At 38.3% G+C, this 20,434-nt stretch overlaps 1 protein-coding gene across 1 annotated transcript in view; it reads left to right on the top strand.

Annotated features, from left to right (window-relative positions):
* Positions 1-20,434, top strand: part of rab11fip5a (RAB11 family interacting protein 5a (class I)) — a 149,605-nt gene that overhangs the window by 113,560 nt on the left and 15,611 nt on the right. Inside the window, exon 5 of the mRNA XM_028801476.2 lies at positions 9,629-9,770. Coding sequence (XP_028657309.1) covers positions 9,629-9,770 — 142 coding nt within the window. The remainder of the gene's footprint in view (positions 1-9,628; positions 9,771-20,434) is intronic.

The following is a 20,434-nucleotide window of genomic DNA, read 5'->3' as shown; positions in this document are numbered from 1 at the left end:
CATGGGGGCAGCATTTTTAATATTGTCTGAAACAGAATAAACAGATGGTTGGCTGCAACTCACCTTTTCATCTCGACTTTGATTTCTGACCACTTTATTATTTCAGTCACTGTTAAACTTTCTGAACTTGAACTTTTGAGTGTCTCCACCATGCTGTGTCCCTCAATCAACTAACTTTTGTCGCTTATACCACTGCTTAAGCCAATAAATAGTACATTTTTCCTTGCCTCCACTTTGCAATTGTTGAAATTGTTCTTTTTTTCTCCACATGCTTTTGCCATTGTCTTTCAACAAAGCACTCAACGGAAGAGGCTATTTATATTGATTTGCATATTTAAATATGTGGAATTCTGGGAGGAGTTGGGCTGTGGCTATAGGCATGTGGACGTGCGTTAAATTTCACATTCGTTGGGATTTATAAAGGGGAAAGGCGTGGAAGTTGATGTACACAAAGTTTTATGCATCTGGATTTTTTTGTGCATACGCACATTTCTAATTTTGGCCGTACGCCATGTTTTAGTGTGAATTCTATGCACAGTGTTATACATGGGGCCCCCAGGTGTTGGACTGTAAACCACAAGTTTAAATATCTATATTAATAGATCCACACCATTCATTTCATGTGTGATCAAGAGCAATTTGCTTTAGCCTACATGTGCTCAAGTTGTGTATATATGTAAAATTTTAATTATAGTCTATATACTTGTAAAGCACCTGCATGGGGTATTCTTCTTGTACATTAAATAGTGGTTGACTAATTCTTTGTTACTAGCCAACCCACGGCATAGCATACGCCGCATAATTATTTATTGATGGGTGAACACTTCCTGAACAACACAGTTGTCTAAATGGGGTGGGTTTGAGGATACGATTGTGAGTGAATGAAAAGATGGAACTCTGGAGAGAGCAACGTACATTGTCCGTGACTGAAATCTGGGTTTGGCAGATATAGGCATATCGTTTTGAAAGTTTGTCCCTGTGCCTTATTAATTGTCATTGCAAAGGCCAATCTAACAGGAAATTGCGTGTAAAAGTAAAAGGCAAATTTGAATATAATGGGGTCAGGGATATCCAGGGAATAAGGGCAGTTTGTGAGGAAGGAGCTGCGATAGTTTTACACTCCAGTATATTGTGGTGAATGCTGGTAACAGTCCGTCTAGTGCCATTACAGAGACTTCTTGCTGGCATGAGGTTTCTGAGAAGCATGACGACTGAACCTATTTTAATATTGAGATTATGCGGAGGCATGCCAGTGGGAGTAAGACTGTTAAGAAATTCTTCGGGGAATGAAACTTGATCTGAGGGATCATCTGTGACGATGGAGGCAACACTGGTGAAAGTTACTTCGTCGGCAGGGATAAGTTTCAGTACTTATTCATTAAGGTGTAGCGAGTATTTGTTGGTGACGCTTAATATAGCTTGCGTACTGAGTTGTTCCGGAGTCACAGTTGAGAAACACTTTTTTAATGAGCTTTAAGCACAGGGAAAAAAATGAACATTTGAAACATCTGTAATGTAATAAACCACCAAGAAAAGTAACATTGCAACAATGCACGCTACGAACCGATCGCTGTAAACAGAAGTGAAAACAAAATCAAGCCCGGTGCATTCTTTAACTGCCTTCTCTGCCTTATGCGTCCAGCCCCCCCTCTCTCGCACGTGTGTCTCTCTCTTGCGCGCCTGTGTGTGTGTGTCTCTCTCTCGCGCGCCTGTGTGTGTGTGTGCGCCTCTCTCGCGTGCCTGTGTGTGTGTGCGTCTCTCTCGCACGCCTGTGTGTGCGTCTCTCTTGCGTGCCTGTGTGTGTGTGTGTCTCTCTCGCGCGCCTGTGTGTGTGTCTCTCTCACTCACGCGCCTGTGTGTGTGTCTCTCTCGCGCACCTGTGTGTGTCTCTCTCTCTCTGGCTCGCTCGCTCGCTGCACAGGGAATGCACAGGGACAGACTGAACACGTGTGGAAATCATCGGCGAACACGGCTGCTTAGTGAATTATTGTTGGTTGGCAGGCGTGGCGCTGTCTTGCGTGCGTCTTGCTTGCCATGGACGGTTTCTGAGAAGCATGACGACTGAACCTATTTTAATTTTGAGTTTATGCGGAGGCATGCCAGTGGGAGTAAGACTGTTAAGAAATTCTTCGGGGAATGAAACTTGATCTGCGGGATCGTCTGTGACGATGGAGGCAATGCTGGTGAAAGTTACTTCGTCGGTAGGGATAAGTTTCAGTACTTGTTCATTACAGTGTAGCGAGTCTTCGTTGGTGACGCTTAATATAGCTCCCATACTGAGTTGTTCCAGAGTCACAGTTGAGAAGTCGATGTCACCATATAGTTGTTGAACGGGATCAGAAATAAAAGGAAAACAATGTGAAGGTAATGGATGTGGGAAGAGTGTTAGAGTTGGCAGGCGGGGCTCTGTTGTGCGTGCCATGGTCGGCTGCTTAGTGAATTGTTGGTGGGCGGGGCTCTGTCTTGCGTGCATCTTGCTTGCCATGGACTTAGTGAATTATTTATATAAATTGTTTTGAATTTGATTCAACTTTCTTGCCCTGCGAAGTAAGGCCAGGGTGGCTGCATGGTTGCATTTCAGAAAAAAAAAGGAGGTCAGTATTGATTGTTACTGCTTGTCAAGAACAGCTAATTGCCATTTTAGAATATTAAAAGGGAGCAATGTTTATCTTTCAGTAAAAACAAGTTACATTCCTGAGCACTTATGTGTCATTATATGCTCATACTTATCTCAACCACTTTAACCAGCAAATAAACAGTTGAAACTGCCAGCTCTGTGCAGGCATCTGAATAATAATTTAAGTGGATACATAAGGGCTTAAATTTTAAACAAGTAAAAAACTAATATTAATAAAACCTAGTATTTGCAAAAATGGCACAAAGACAAAAGTTTCATCCATCACAGATGTGATCAATTTTACTAAAATCAAGAGGTAATCCACATGACAGAGAATAAACCATCAATCATTTCTAAGCTCTATTTTCGAGGAGCTCACCACATACAGTCATGCACTCTTTCACAATGTACCAGTGTAGACTATCAAAATAAAGTATGTACTTTAAACAGATAGAGACAAAGTGCAGCTCTGTAAAATTGATACAGTGGTCCCTTTAAAAATAAAGTGACATTAAATATTAAAAGTGAAAACCTATATGAAAAATTGTTTAATTCGGTTTAAGAGACTACCCAACCAATCTTTCTCTGCAGCCACCGCTGATTTAGTGACTTGCACAACAGTGTCACTGCTTTTAATGGATGAATATTGACTACTGCTGGACTTAATGAAGGGAGTGCTTAATTAATTTCTGTAATTTTCAAATGAAAACTCCTACAAAGTCTCTAAATTATAGTTAATCCTGTGGTGTTTGTGCAGGCATTTAACTCTTAATGCACCAGGTAGTTTATTAAACCAGGTTGCACTAAGTTGTACATACATGTCATGTCACAGAGATATCCTTTGTAGAGTAATAAAGTTTGTGCTTCTTTAAATGCTTACTTATTACTTCATCAAGTTATCCTTTAATCCTGAAGTCTCAGGACTTAACATAAGACTTTTGTTAATGAAAAGTGTAACAAGTTTCTTAGTTAAGGCCCAACACAGAGGCATCTTTAACCTTAGCAGTTAAGTTGATAAAAAAGATTTTATTCTCAAAAAATAACACGCTTAGCATCCTGTCTGAGTTGATACTTCAGAATGACAACACCTGTTTAGTCTCTCTCTATACATTATTATACATTGACACACTACAGCACTAAAAACGTAGTTGATGGGATTTATTTTGCAGACAACTTGTCCTTTGAGTCATACTGACCGAAGAGTTCTTCCTTTGTAGGTTTTGCTTGACCCCAATAGGGGCAGCCCTCGGGCAAGTTTTGTTAAAAAGCTACATTAAGGCATATTTAATGTCTCCTTAATTTATACTCTTTTCAGCCTCCATTAAAATCTGATAGAGGAGACCACACTGGAAGAGATGTAATTATCACAACCTGAAAGGATCGATCAAGGCTCATAGCATGTCTCCTAGATCATCCTGTGCCTTGTCTAGCAAAATTCAATTTGGCTACTGCTTATGATTTTTTTTTTATTATTGCAAAGGGCTAACATGCCAGGTGGAAGCCACTCATCTATCAAATTTCCATTTACATGCATTTCTTTTAAGGTTCTTAGTGTGTTAAGACCTGTGATGCCCACATTCAGGCGAATATTGCATCTGTGCCTTCTGCAGTCTAAAAGTTGTGCCTATGTAAGCTGAAAGGTTATTTATGTATTGGTTTATTGGTTTTACACTACGCTTTTCACTTTTTTTCATACTATTCATGTGTAACACCCCACCCCCTTTTAACGGAAAACATGTCATTGAGTGACCTTAATCAAAAAATTGAAAATGGAGCACATCAGTATGTCTACTGCAAAGACATAACCTTCCTCTGGATGAATATTTACATTCTCTCCAGGACTGAATTGGTTCGGACTAAGCAGAGAGAATTTAGAAAGAAAATGTATGAGCAATACTTAAATAAAGTGAACATTAGGAAAAGTGAATACCAGCTATCATGTTAAAATTGTTCAAGTGGGAAAAGAAGGACATGTTTTTAGAGTTTGGTCAAGTGTAGTTATTTTATAAATACGAAAAATAGGCAAGGAGTAGGAATTGCATTAAAACATTGTATGAACCTTTTACAAAGTCAGAATATATTTGTGGGTGAACAATGAACCTGCCATTATGTGGTTTACAGTACAGTTAATGATCTGTTAGATGTCATTGCCGACCTAGTACAGTGGTACCATGTTCAATCCAAGTGGACCCTTGTGGCTGCTGGTTTTCATCCCAACCATTTTTTGCTTTTATTTTAAATTCTACCCTAATTGGGCAAGCTGTTACATCCCATTTTCTGTCTCTTGGTGTTTTTATTAAGCATTTATATAAGTTACATGGAGGTAATTTAATACTTTATCTTGGTATTTAAGATTTTCATTCCACTTTTGAAAGTGTTCTGATTACTAATGAGCCTATTAGTAGGTGTGACAATGAAGGAGCTAGAACCTTTCAGCATTTAGTGCCATTTGCCCTCATTATTGTCATTATTTCATATAATTAATGGAGTGGAAAAAGGTGATTTGTTGGGAAAAGGACAAAAGTGTTTAGTGCTATGGAAAATAAATACAAATATTTCCAGTTTTCTTATAAATGTAAATCACACTACTGTAGTTTACTGAATGTAGAATAAGAAAGAAAAATAAAAGACCAGCTAGTTAACCAATGAAAGCAATTAGAGGAAAGTGACTCCCTTATTGTGCAAATGGCAGGAACAAAAACCTCCAGCCACAAGGGTCTCCCGGGACTGTGTTTTTATTAAACACTGGGCTAATAAAATCCTGAAGAACACAGCACAGCCAAAAATGCAGTTCTCTATTGCCATTCCTATGTTGAGATCAAATCTATTGCAGTAAGATACCTTTTTTAATATTAACGATGGTGGTAGGTTGGACATTAACAACCCCTTTAGAGAGGAAAGTACATTTACATTTATTCACTTAGCAGACCCTTTTATCCAATTGCACTTGCAAAAGAGGTTAACATAACTGAATAAACATCATTCTGAAGAAGTTTTCGGAAAGTGTTACAAGACAGCCTACAAAATTGATCATCACAAGTGAAGGGCTTTAAACCAAACAGAACAAAGCAAGATTAGTTCATCTTTCCATAGCTACAAGAACCTATCATTAAAGCCATTATCAATTACACATATCTACACAACACCAGAAACCCTTCAAATATTTCTCAAACATAGTGAAAGAGTCAGAGGTTCAGATAGGGGTGGGCAACTCCTTCCACTAGCTAGGAACTCCACATGAAAAGAGTCAGGGTTGAAATTTGAGGTCACATAGCAGTTATACCAGCAGACACCATTCACATACTAAAGTGGTTGACATGTATCACAGGACCTTATGAGTACCTAAATATAAATGGAGGCTAATCCATTAACTACTCCGTAGGTAAGCATCTCAGAATTAAGTTAAATGTGTGCTGATATAGTGACCCAGTGAAGTGACCTGTAAAGAGAAGTGACATGGGCCTGTCTTGGCTGGTTTAGTACAAGACAAGCCACCGCATTCTGATTCTTCTACAGTACCTCGGTAGGACATGTGGGCATTCCTGCTAGTAGATAGTTACAGTAGTCAAGGTATGAAAAGACCAATGACTGGTGCAGAAGTTGTGCTGCATACTCCCATCAGATATGGTCATGCAGATGTAGAGTAAATCTGGATGAACAAGAGACAATTGCAATGTGCTTAGTGAAGGACAGGTGGTCTTCAGTTATTGTGTTGTTCTCAAAAAGCTTCTTGCATATTTCATTGGCCCTTTCTTTTCAAGCTACTTGCACTACAGGAGTTTGATGCACCATGACCCTGCTTGTGAAGGAGAATCATGTCTTCAGGGATGAAAGCCATTTTGACAGCTGTTAAACCTTCAACTATCTTTCCTCAAAATGCTAATGGTCCCATCCACTGGTCCATTAATATTCAAAAAAAGATAGGATTAGAGAAACTTGAGCACAGGGTTGAAAACATCAACAATGACTAAATATCCACACTTTCAAAGTTCAGGCTTCTTTATTAAATATGAAATGATTGCCTTTAATGGGGCTTTTGTGTAGAATGTAGACTGAAACAGTCTGTTTTTTAATTTTAAAGTATTTATAGGGTCTTGATCAATAAAACGCAGGAAGCTTGTGCAGTATTGATGAAATCAATAAATGCACAAAGGCTCCGGCACTTTTTAGGGTTCTTTCAGTCCTTAAAGTTGGTCAAGTTTATTTCTTCGTACAGCCTTTTCTATTAGTTGCCTCATGTTGAAGGGTTTTTTTTTCAGGGCCACAAACTGCATCCCACAACATTCCTCACCTGTGTATCTGTGTGCCACTCCTGATTTCTCAGAGGCCTTTGGTAGTTTCCTTAATTTCTCTGTGGAGCCTGGCTGTCATGGTGGCAAAAGATGAAGTATGACTGCTTTTTTTTTCTTTCACTTAGCTAACCTGAGAGTTAGAGGGCTCTGTCCAATTACCAAACCAGAATCTTTTATTTGGAAAATAATTATCCTGTCAAGTATCCTAACAGGCTTTGAGGCTCACAACTCATTCAGTCTTTTTCTCCAGGGTTATGCTTTTCATCACTTCTCTTCCAGGGAGGGATGTACTGGCTCACTTCTTGAGGGTCAACTGGGAAAAGACATTGCAGCAACTAAATGCAGCCTTCTAATTGGAAGACCTCTTTTTTTTTTAAATTATGATTTAGGATGGATTTTAAACTTTGCCTATACCAAAGAGTTTAGTAGCTTCAGTGACATGTTTTTTGTCTTTTAAAATTGCCTATTCATTCTACCTCCCATCCATCCATTTATCATGCAAAATTACAAATTTACTTATGTTTATAAAAATCTAATTGTGAATCCACGATGGACAATGTGATGTGTGCTGCGGAAGTCCTTCAACAAGCTCTTTGTTATAGGGGCATCGGCTGACAATCCATGAGCAGTTTTAGTCTTAATGCTTCAGAGTCTGGCTCTGTGCCTTTCAGTCTTGTGGTGTTCCTTTGGAAAAACATCACTCTTCATTTAACAGATAACAGCAAGCTGGCAAATTCATTTCTCTGTGTTAGTTAATGCTAGGTAGTAAGGAGACCAAGCCGCCCATACTGAGAGGTCCTCGGTAAGAATGATCTAACCAGTGAAAGATTGAAAACCTCCATGAATCATCTAGCAATAAATGGATGAGCATTCCAGTCCTCTTGGACGTCCATATTACTAACCGAGAATAAACCGGATATGGACACAGGTACATGGCGATGGGACCATGAGATGTACTGCGCAGGCGTGCGTCTCATAAACCGCAAGTGAAGTCTTATCCACTGCGAACGAAGGAGTCATGGCCCAAGAACGAAAGAGCTCAACTAACGTGAATGAGAAATGAAGCAACAATGCGCCCATAGCTAACGACTAACGACACGGCCACACACAAAAGAGGATTCTGCGCTGCACCCCAGAGTCAAACGTGAGAGGCTATGGAGGCCCCACAGGTCCACAAAGATAGTACGGAAGGCGCAGGCGTCACCGCCATAATGTGAGTGGCACTACTGCGGAGTGAAGGCGCAGGCGTCACCGCCATATTGTGAGTGGCACTACAGCGGAGTGAAGTTAGGAATAATGTGCTGCTTGGGATTGTATAAACCGCTGAACGCTTTACACCAAATTCAAACACAATACAGCTCAACGATACAAACACGAGCCCACCTGGATAAGATCAATGAACGCAGGCGCCTACAACGCGCGTTTGAAACTGCGGAAGCAAAGCAGGCACGGGTTCAAAACGAACGACCTCGACTGACGGATATACAAATACGAGCCTGCCTGGATAAAATTAATCAACGCAGGCGCCTACAACGCACGTCTGAAATGCTGCAGGCAAAGCGGGCACGGCTCCAAAACGAACGAGCTCGACTAATGTATTTCAGGATACCCAACGCCGGGGGTAGGCGAGCGAAGCGAGCAGGGGGCGGAGCCCCCTTGTTCTAACATAAGCTAAATTTTGCTTGATTGTAGCATCTTAGCTAGAAGCTAAGTTGGCAAAAGACATTTCTGAAGCAGAGAAGTAAAAATACGGAGTTGCTGCAAGTCAGTTTTTAAATACCTTGTTGTATATTGGTTTATTTATAAGGCAATAATGAACAACATGATTTCACCAGTGGACTTTAATGAACAACTTGAATTCACCAGTGGACTTTGTGAAGCCTAACACTTCAGAATACAAAACTGTCATGTTATGATATATTGTTATAAGAGATAGACAATTTGCAGAAAATTGATATTGCTTACATTAAAAGTATGTTTAGAAAGGTTTATACTGAGACAAAAAATCCTAAACTATATAAACCTAGTTTCTCTGGTGCCTCATCTCTAGAATACTGATGCAGGTCAAAGAAACCTCATTTTTGTTACACAACAGAATGCCAGATCATCTATTGGTTGCTAGGCTGCAGCAATCCGTAAGCTTAGAGCAGGGACTGGATGGCTCAATTAGAGTAGAACTACAGAACAGGCAACTTAGATAATGTTCTACAATGACTAAAAATAGAACTGCATGTATTTGTGTTTATTTTCTTATGCACGCTATTTTAACTATTTTTTATTGCAGCAGCTCCCATTCCTTTTTTCTGTCTTTGGCGCCTATCCTGTCCGGTGCAGGTTTGAATGATATCAAATGTGCTCAGTTTCAATTGTAAAAGTAGGTTTAATTTGTAAACTGAAGCTGTATAAAGATTTTATTCTGAACACCATTTTTAGAAAGTCCGGGCTTCTGTTAAATAAAGTTGTGTATTTTAATTCATTCTTGATCATCATGGTACCGGAGAGTGGCCATATGTTGCATGTTGTTTGGACATGCAAATAAGAGTTTTACTGTATTATATACATGAGTTAAGACTACTACTACATCATTATGCATACTGTATAGAATCTTTCAGAATGCACATGAGTGAGCATTATTGCATATGACTTGCACTTCTGTCTGGAATGTTACCCTGTTAATGTTAATCTGCTGTGTGTGTGTTGTTTTTTTTTTGTTTTGCAGCCCACATCCAGTAAAACCCCTAAATACATCAGTATTGGAGAAGCATGATTCTGGTGTGCCTACTGGACTGGACAAACTCAAGTCTACCATTCAGCCAATATTCCAATTGTCACATGGACAGCATAAGGATAACACCGTCAAGGTAAGTTTGTATTGTTGCCTTGTGTCCATCCATTTCCTAAGTCATTTATACATTGACGTGTCACTAGGGACCACAGCCTACCCTAGCTATAGTGACGGCAAAATGTGAATCAACCCTGGATACCACACAAGTTCATTGCAGGGCAAAGTTTTCCATGTACACACTAACACTCATTTATACTGGGCCAATTTAGAGACATACACTACTGTCTATTGCGTAAAATAAGGTTACAAGAGAAAAAATATTTAGACAATATTGTCTAATCTGAATCCATGATACATTTATCAAGATAACCAATTTTATGTATAATAATTAGAATACATTAAATAGCCATAGATGTGATTTCATGTTCTATGAGTATTGATTAGTTTACATTTCAACTATAGCAATCAATACTTTTTTTTTTTTTTAATCATTTAGGCACAGTAAGTATGAGATAGCACAGTGTCACTATGGTTAGCAATACTAACACACAGATCCAGCATCTGGATACACTGCATATAGAGTTTTTACATATTATGCTCACATCTGTGTGGATGATCATAAGGCACTCAGATTTTCCTCCCATGTCCCAAAGTTGTGTGTGCGTCTTAGGTTTAAAAATAGGCTTCTGTTTTGGATTTGCTGGGTTTGAGAATGTTGTTATGCTATGTATAATGGGTTTATATTAGTAAGTCAGTGGAAAACATGCAGAATGTCTATATGTAAAATTAGAATGATAAAAAAAGTGAACAGCCATTTAATTCCCTTTTTACTCTGAAAGTGACAGATATAAAGAAATAAATATATACAGGTATTTAAGAGTGCATGTATGAAATATAAGGCGAGGTTCCCAAGTAGAATGGCACAGGACAATGGAAGGGGCTAGGGCCTCCAAAGAGTGAGAGATAGCATTATCAACAAAAATGTGAGTTTTCATGCCAGCATGGGAAGGACACCTGATGTGATTAATCCAGGGATACGAGAGAGAGAGGAAAGTGCATTGGAAGCATTGCAAGAGGCCAGAAGACCATCTAAATAATGAAATGGGCAAACTGGGTGAGACCATATTATCCTTTAAATGTGGGGGCTGAGTAGTCAAGAGACTATTAGTTTTTCCTCTAGGTTTTTAGGTGAAGGTGCATAGAAATGAAACTGTGTTGACCATTTAAGTCAGTCAGTCCAAATGCTGCCCAAGAAACCTGGCCTTAAGGCTCAGGATTCAGGCACATTAGGTGAGACAGAGTCATCTAATTCTAAGTAAGTTGCCAAGGTTCGTAGGAATGGGTTTAAAGTTTCCTCAAGCCAGAACCAAAACAAGATCAGAGAGAAAATGTGGCAAGTGGGCAACTTACCGCATTAGGTGCAACCTGCCACATAAAGCAAAAAGTATAAGTAGTACTTGTATTTAATGTCTGTTCCTTTGTACTTTGTGTTCTTACTTTATATGTTTACATACAGATTAAAAATGAGTTTGCTTGCAGCCAGTTGCAGATACCATGAGTAATAGAGTTAACACATCTTTCTTTCTGAATGTTCCTTTATCCATTCTTGCCTACAATCCTGGGTAAAAAAGAGAATAATGCATTGCAGAAATCCCATATCCCATGGAGAGATCAAGTTTAAACATGACATTTAAAAAACTGCAGGTATGACAGTTACTGTAAAAGCACAGACAGTCATTTTAATACAAATGATATCCTTCCAATAATGCAGAACCTTAGAGAAAAGGTACATGTGTTTGCAGATATAATATTTTTTCTTTTGGTAAAAGAAAAATAATGTTGTAAAATATTAAGTAAAGGGGCTCATTTTGTCTAGTTTCACTTAGTAAAGCAATTTTTTTCCCTCATTTTTGGCCTCCTTCAAAATCCACTAATGACTATCTGATCCACTTATTTGTCCCACTTGTGTCCCAGTAACAACAATGAGAGCACCAGAGTCTCGCTGAGTTGATATATACATCACACACTAAAACTTGGTGGCACTGGCTATATTTGATTATTTTATGTGCTAGACAGCTACTTCAATAGCATTGTCTTTACTGTACCTTATGCAAGATTATTTTGGTAATACTTTTTATGCTTGTGTCAAGTATCCCAGACTAAGTGACTGCAGTACTCAGCTCAGAAACTGTACTTTGAGGCCTGTCTTACACATATGGAGTAATACTGATGATACAAGGATCATGAATTGCAGTTATCCTGGCTTTGTCTGGTATACACTACTAACAACAGGACATGAAAATATCAATCTGATCTGTAAAGCTGTGAGATCTTTGCAAAGTGCAGTGAAGTACTACGTTCTGATTGTTTATATCAAGAGTGAGTACTCTATAACTTTCAGAAGTTCAGTGGTGCAATTGAAGTGATTTGTGCAATATTCCTTTTAAGGAGAAAGTAAGTTAACAATGTTTGAATCTGCTGTTGTTTGGAGCCTGCCAGACTACACATGGAGGGAAGCAATTAAGTCACATTGAAGAACACAAGGTGATGCTTGTAGAAAGGTGTTGATCATAACACTGATTGGTAATTTCGTCAGATGCATGACATAAATTAGGAGGAAATTTTTATTGAATGTCTGGAAGAGAATGTGAGTAGAAACTATTATGACACATGGGTAACGGGAGTGAGAGTGGTTTCAGGAGCATCTGGTTTGATAGGTAATTGGGAAACAATGAAAAATGTCTGGATGAAAACAACAGACGTTGGCAGCGGTGTAAAGGGAATCTGGAGACACAAGGAGGCGGCATTATATAAGAAAACAATTTTAAAACATAAGATTCTATGAAAATAAAAAGCGCAGAAAGAAAACGACAATCTATAAGGGAGATGCAGTGCTTAAAAAAAATGTTTACCCCTTGGAAGTTTTCACATTTTGTTGTTATGCCACATTGAATCACAGTGGATTTAAGTTGGCTTTTTTTCCACTGATCAACAGAAAAAGACTCTTTAATATGTAAGTGAAAACAGATCTCTGCAAAGTGGTCTAAATTAATTTTAAATATAAAACACAAAATAATTGATTATGTAAGTCTTCACCCCCTTTAATATGATACATTTAAATCATTGCTGGAGCTGGTCATAGTTTTCAGGAAGCAGAAGGTTTACCACACTCCCGTCTTCATTGGGGGGCAAGCTGTTTAGAGGGTGAGCAGGTTTAAATTCCCCATAGTTACCCTCACTGGTCAATTGAAGTGAGCACACTACATTTTGGCTTTTGTCAAGAGAGCCCACCAACTCCTTTATTTCCTCAGATGTGAGGGAAGGTAAGATATTTTTCTATCTGTTCTCACAACATCTACAGTTGTCCCTTAAAATCCATCCTCTTGGAATGGTACCTACTCAACTCAAGATCATAAAGCACTGCAGATTGTGGTGAAAGTGGCATAAAATATTAATGGCACACAGCTGCTTTTTTTCAGAACATACATAACGCATGCTGCCTTAGAAAGGAAGTATTATTAAAAAACTTAGTTGTCTTTCACCTTTTCTTCTCACTCCTCTCTTCTGGCAAACTATAGATATAGTACAGTAGATGTAGGGACAGTTCCTATCCACCAGCCATAAGATTACTGAACAGCCAGTCATATTAACAAATGCTGTACATATATTCTATTTTTTGTTTTTTTATGTGAGTGCACCTTTTTGTTAGTATTATTTCTCTCTCTCACTATTCTGATGAAAAATGCAAGTGCAAATGTCATTGTATTACACATGACAACAAACTTAAAATTGAATTTTAACAAGACTCTTTCAAGTAGAGGAAGGATTGTGAAGGGCAACCAGTTAAACTGGACAAACTAAGATAATATTCATTGAGCCAGTTGTGGTCATCTGTCCGTAATTCATCTCATTTTTGTATTTCATAGTCAACTCTAATTTGGGATTTCTTTTGTTACTTGCTTAGTGGGAGAAGCACCTGTTTGTGCTGTCTTTTGTAGTTAATTGGGCTGTAAATGCTGAAACTTTGATCCTTAGAGTTTTTAAAATGTATGGGGACATTTTACCTAATTAGCTTTCTTCCTTCATACAAACTCATCATTATATGTAGTCCTTTGTACTGATTTATGTTTTCTAACATCAGAGCATACTTAAGGGTAAGGTCTGAAGTTTTTATTTAACATTTGGCAATAACAATAGTTTAACATGTGTACAGAGGCTGCAACATGGAACACCCAATCAGTTACAAATATCTGTCAGCAATTTGTCTCCATACTTATACCTAAATGAAATTGGTCATTGTAATGTGATATAGTATGCAAGATATAACCATGAATAAAATATAACCTTTTCCAATCGTGCTGGTGCGAGAGCTGGTAAATGCTGATAAAGGGCACTAAGTGAATCACCGTGCCCATTAAAACCTCAATTTGCCATTATGAATGCTTGATTATCGAGCCATCTCTGTCTATCTGTTTGTTCCATGGTTTTTGAAAATGGCACATGGTGAAAGGCGTGTTTCTGGCACCTGAAAACCAGAATATTGTGGCTATGAAAGTGGAAAAACTCCTAAATAAAAAAAGCCATGTCCACATAGTCCCTGCATGGCATAAAAAGTGATTAAAAGGAAAGCTAAAAGTTTAGACCCATCCTGAAAAATTGTGGAAAGCAAATATCTTGAGCATGAGATCATTAAACTTGATTCCAAATTCTAAACTATGCCAGATGAGTGTAGGAGTGTTAGAAATGGTCAGGTATTCCCTGTAGGTAATGCACACCAGAATTCCCTTAGTCTGAAGTGGACAAGGTCTTGCAAAGGCCAGGACTGTGTCTTAGAGAAATGTGTGAAAGGGTGGAGTAATAGGTTTGGTACTTTGAATGTTAGATCAATGGTGGGTAGGGCTAGAGAAATAGTGGATGTATTAGATAGGTAGATAGATGTACTTTGTGGCCAGCAAACACGGCAGAAGGAAACACATGCTAGTGCTAGGGAGCTATTTAATGATTTTAAGTGCAGGATGTAGTAGTGGAGACCTTAAGGGTAGTAAATAATGGGAACGTTAGGTATTAAATAGAAATAGAAGAACAGTAGATATATACAGGTATTTAAAAGAAATTGGTAAAATGTATTTGTGGAAGGTAACAAAGACCAAAAAACAGCAAAAACAAAATTTGGAAAGGACTATATAATTGAGGATGCAAATGGAAATGTCCCGAATGAAAGAGATATTAAGAGTAGATGGTGGGCTTACTACTGTAGGAGCAACTGTTGAATCTAGAGAACAATAGGGACAGCCCAAAATATGTGGAAAGGTAGAAGAGCCAGCGATGAAAATACAAATATTGGATTAAGAAGACATTCAAAAAGATGAATGTAGATACAGCATCTGGACCTTCAGGGAGAAGAGGAAGATGGCTGGCTGCTGAAAACATTGAAAGTTCAGTGGGATAAAAAAAAGATCCCAGACTGGAGAAGAAATGTACTAGTTGTTTTGTTTAAAAACAAGTTAGATGTACCGAATTATGGTAACTATTGAGGGGTTGGGTTAATGCAACACTTGTTGAAAATGTTAGAAAGAGTAATAGGTGATAAATTATGTGAATTTGAGGACAGATGATATACAGTATTGGTTCATTATATGTAAAAGAAAGATAGATGCAGTATTTTGTGAATGGCAGGTTCAGTAGAAAAGGTTAGTGAGAAATGATTAGTTATTTATTTATAGATTAGGATTTGGCTCAATACAGGGTCTTGAGGATGTAGTGTTTTGGTGTCTAAAGAAGAAATAATATAGATGTATTGGTAGCCAACAGTGGAAAATAAATATTGAGAGAGAGAATTTTTTAAAGAATACTCCACTGTGCAGTTAACACGTTAGAAATTCTGAGATTACATTTTTTAATACAACCACTAAATGTGTTAATTTAATCTGGTCAATTTGACTGTGCTTCACACTTAATGGTGCAGCATCTGATGAATTCAAGTCCATTGCTAGTAGTGGCAGGTTACTACCGATTGATTGTTTTCTGTGTTGTTTCTTGATAATCAACTTCATTCATACACACCAGTAAAGTTGCCACCTCTCCCTTATAATATGGCATTGTCCCATATTGGAACATGAAGTGCTGGGTACTATATTGAATCAATAAGAGATACAATTTGACCTTTATTTTCAAACACATCATTTTGTATATACACTACCTCTTCAAAGTCCAGAGAATATCTTAAGAACAATTAAAATCAAACCAGTTATACCAGCAGAGTGAGTTTTAGTTTCATTTCATGGTAATGTTGCAAACAGACAAGCGCTGATTGAGATTGCATGTTAGCGTCACCCTTACCATTATGCTGCAATCACACATATACATTTAAAAAAAAAAAGTCACATTGTGCAGTATAGCAGAATGACTAGAACAAGACGGTACACCTATTGATATCTGCTAATGCAAGTCCACCCGTGAAACTTAAGAGGCCTTTGAGGTACAGGTATGATGAGTGGGAGACAGAACATCAGTGGGTCAGCCCTGACCCTGGTGCTGAATATGCTTGACCATTGAGCTTTCTAGTTGCTTTTTTGGTCACCCATGGAGGGATATCTGACCTGAAACAGCATGGTGCAGGTGCCACCATTGTCCAAGCAGGTAAAGAGTAGATGGCACAATGACTTGATTCCTTATAGCTCACTCACACTTTTCCCAAGGCAGACATGGTATGTTGTTGTTGTTCAGTTAATTGTATGTTACCTACTGTAGTCTACATTAGCATACATTTACATTAACATTTACTTAGTTTGCAAACGCCTTTATCCAAAGCAACTTACAACATTTGAGATATGATTGGTTGCATTTCTTTTCTTTTTCCAGTTGGAGCACAGGCAGGTGAAGTGACTTGCTCAGGTTCACACAGTGTCAGTAGAAGGATATATATATATATACAGTAATCCCTCCTCCATCGCGGGGGTTGCGTTCCAGAGCCACCCGCGAAATAAGAAAATCCGCGAAGTAGAAACCATATGTTTATATGGTTATTTTTATATTGTCATGCTTGGGTCACAGATTTGCGCAGAAACACAGGAGGTTGTAGAGAGACAGGAACGTTATTCAAACACTGCAAACAAACATTTGTCTCTTTTTCAAAAGTTTAAACTGTGCTCCATGACAAGACAGAGATGACAGTTCCGTCTCACAATTAAAAGAATGCAAACATATCTTCCTCTTCAAAGGAGTGCGTGTCAGGAGCAGATGTCAGAGAGATAGAGAAAAGCAAACAAATCAATAGGGCTGTTTGCCTTTTAAGTATGCGAAGCACCACAGCACAAAGCTGTTGAAGGCGGCAGCTCACACCCCCTCCGTCAGGAGCAGACAGAGAGAGAGATAGAGAAACAGACAGAGAAAAACAAACAAGCACAAATCAATACGTGCTCTTCGAGCTTTTAAGTATGCGAAGCACCGTGCAGCATGTCGCTTCAGGAAGCAGCTTGCACAGAAGGTAGCAACGTGAAGATAATCTTTCAGCATTTTTAGACGAGCGTCCGTATCGTCTAGGTTTGCGAACAGCCCCCCTGCTCAATCCCCCTACGTCAGGATCAGAGAAAGTCAGCGCAAGAGAGAGACGGAGAAAAGTAAGTTGGGTAGCTTCTCAGCCATCTGCCAATAGCGTCCCTTGTATGAAATCAACTGGGCAAACCAACTGAGGAAGCATGTACCAGAAATTAAAAGATCCATTGTCCGCAGAAATCCGCGAACCAGCAAAAAATCCGCGATATATATTTAAATATGCTTAAATATAAAATCCGCGATGGAGTGAAGCCGCGAAAGGCGAAGCACGATATAGCGAGGGATTACTGTGTATATATATATATATATATATATATATATATATATATATATATATATATATATATATATATATATATATATATATAGGTGAGTCAAAATTATGTTAACACTAATGGTACTGCTATTGTCGCAAACTCCACAAAGAGCCATAGCAAGGTTTGGGGCAGCCACCCGTATATTTGGTTTCCTGGCTACAAATTGTCATAAATGATAGCACTGTTGTGCACAAAACTGAGTCCAAAACAGAACTGAGGGAATAGGGAAAAGGTGGAGGCTTTTAAAGGGGAAGACAGGAAGTGAGGTCAAAGGGGTCAGGCTCATAAGGGTCTTCAACCATAGGCTCGAGCCCGGACGTGACATCACAAGGGCCAGAGCCGTCAAGGTCTTCTTCCATAGGCTTGGACCCAGAAGTGACGTCAAGAGGGCCAGGTGGAATCTCCTGTGAATGGCCTGCAGAAAAGGGAGAAAAAGAGTCCGTGCACTCTGCCACATACTGGTCTGATTCGGAATCGCCCTTACTCAAGACCCTTTAGCTGCCTCCCATGCGCATGTGTGTGACACTATGTATATACTTATATATAATTTTTGTGGACAATTTATGTGCCATATATGGTACATGTGTTGAACATGATGGGGAACAGGTTGAGACATTCCTGTAAATCTTCTTGCACATATGAAATATATTTTGTGAATAAATTGTTTCCATCATTCAAATATTAACATAATTTTGACTCACCCTGTATATATAATACTGCAAATAACACAGTATAACTAGGCAATAATCTATGAAAATTAATGAAGTCAATATTTTTAACCAGGTTAAGATAGTTAGGCGTATTCTCAATTTACATTTACATTTATTTGTTTAGCAGATGCTTTTTCCCAAAGTGACTTACAAAGGAGGTCAACTTAATTGAGTAACATCAGTTCAAGTACTGTTTTGATCAAGTGTAGCAGGACAGGTTACAAAAGTTTATCAACACAAATGAAGAGCTAGCATAACAAAAAAATATCAACTTAACAATATGACAGATATCCTCAGAGCAGAAAACATTCATTGCAATTTGAGAGATATCCACAGAAGAGTAGGGTTTTCAATCAATTTTTAAAAGCATTGAGGAGTTCAGATGGAGGTGGGCAGCTCGTTCCAACAACTAGGAGCTACATATGAAAAGTATCTGGATCGAGATTTGATATCACACAGAAGTAGCATCACCAGAATCTGTTCACTGGGAGACCTTATTGAACAGAAGCCGCATAGCACCCCACCAGTGTCTTCACATACATAGGTGCTGACCTATTGACTACTCTGTAGGCATTCATCAAAGATTTAACTTAACACGGTGCTGCTAGGGAGCCAATCTAGTGAAGAGAGGAGTGACACACGTCCATCTTGGCTGGTTTAACACAAGACAAGGCGCTGCATTTTGGACCATCTGCAGTGGCTTGATGGCACATGTGGGTCATGTGCTAGTAGTGAGTTGCAGTAATCCAAACATGACAAGACCAAAGCTTGGACCAGAAGTTGGGCTGCATACTCAGTCAGATAAGGTCTGATTTTGTGGTTGCTATACAGATTTATAAATAATGCATTTAGAACATCTAAGTAAATAACCCTGTCAGATTCATACTTCAAAGTTTTTTTTCATGCTGTCCTCTTCTATCTAAAAACCTAACCTATACACATTTTCAGTCTAATTAATGACTTCTCCTCTGCAAGTAACAGCTGAGTTGACTCATGTGTAACACACATTTAAGCATGACCTAAATTATAACAGGGCTGATTGTGCACAACAGTTGAACCATGATTTTATGTTCCTGATTTTTAGTATTTAATTGCTTGTGTCAATGTTAGTGCTGTTGGTATGTTGTCTTGCAGCACAGCAGTTTAAACCGTACGTATTGGTTTTCTCAAATAATATAGTAGCCCCCAGGGGTGGTGTTTGGTGGTTGTTTGGCATTGTTTCTATTACAGAAAACTGTTTCAATAAACTAACTGGAATGCACAAACATATGCATAGACAAGTGATTATTGAAACTGTTTTGTATTAGAAATGAATTAGTGTTATTTCTGCTTTATTGAAAAATATTACTATGCTTGAAGGAAATACAATAAATTGCAATTAATATGCAATTCATTTTGATTAGACATTTTAATCGTGTGATTAATCATAATTATTTTTTTTAATCGAATGGCAGCCCTACTTTCTACTAATGTCTAAAAGATTTTTTTAAACTGGCAGTAGTAGATAAGATAATCCAGACTGAAATGCTTTTCCACTATGATGTGAAATTTTGCCCTTTTCTTTACAAAATAAAAATGGTACAACGTGATAGTAGTGTTTTTTTTAGTTTATTTGTTGCATATTGTACAGCAATACACTGTCTTTGCACAGTTAGTTTCCTGTATGTTTGGCAAATCATTTTATCTCTGTGGCCAGCCACTTGTTATTTATCTGTAGTTAGTGGTAATAAGAGCAGACAGTGGCAAGAAAGGCAGTCGTTCATGAGGCCTCTTTGGATAGATCTTAACACATTACACATTAGTTTATGCAAATAATTGCAGATATGAAAGCTCAGAACATCATAGTAGATTACACAGATAATAATAATGTTAGTAAATGTGGGTTTATGGTATGCACACTTTATTTTCTGTTCAAGTTTTAATTCCAAGTCAAAGGTGAGGAATTAGATTCAGTCGGCCTGCTTTTTATGAACTTAGTCCAAACCACTTCATTGCTTTGAGCGCTTTAAATGAGGCTGAAAGGCCCATATAATGACAGATGTATTTTAATGGCACGTTTGTCCTTTTGCTTGTCAGACTGCAGTTGCCCTCTTACATTTATCTAGTGCTGTCCTGTACTTTATTTTTCCACAGTGTTAGACCACTTTATTAAGGCATTC

The sequence above is a fragment of the Erpetoichthys calabaricus genome, chromosome 5 (assembly GCF_900747795.2).
Source record: "Erpetoichthys calabaricus chromosome 5, fErpCal1.3, whole genome shotgun sequence".
Taxonomy (NCBI): domain Eukaryota; kingdom Metazoa; phylum Chordata; class Cladistia; order Polypteriformes; family Polypteridae; genus Erpetoichthys; species Erpetoichthys calabaricus.
This window is presented reverse-complemented; position numbering and strand designations above follow the sequence as displayed.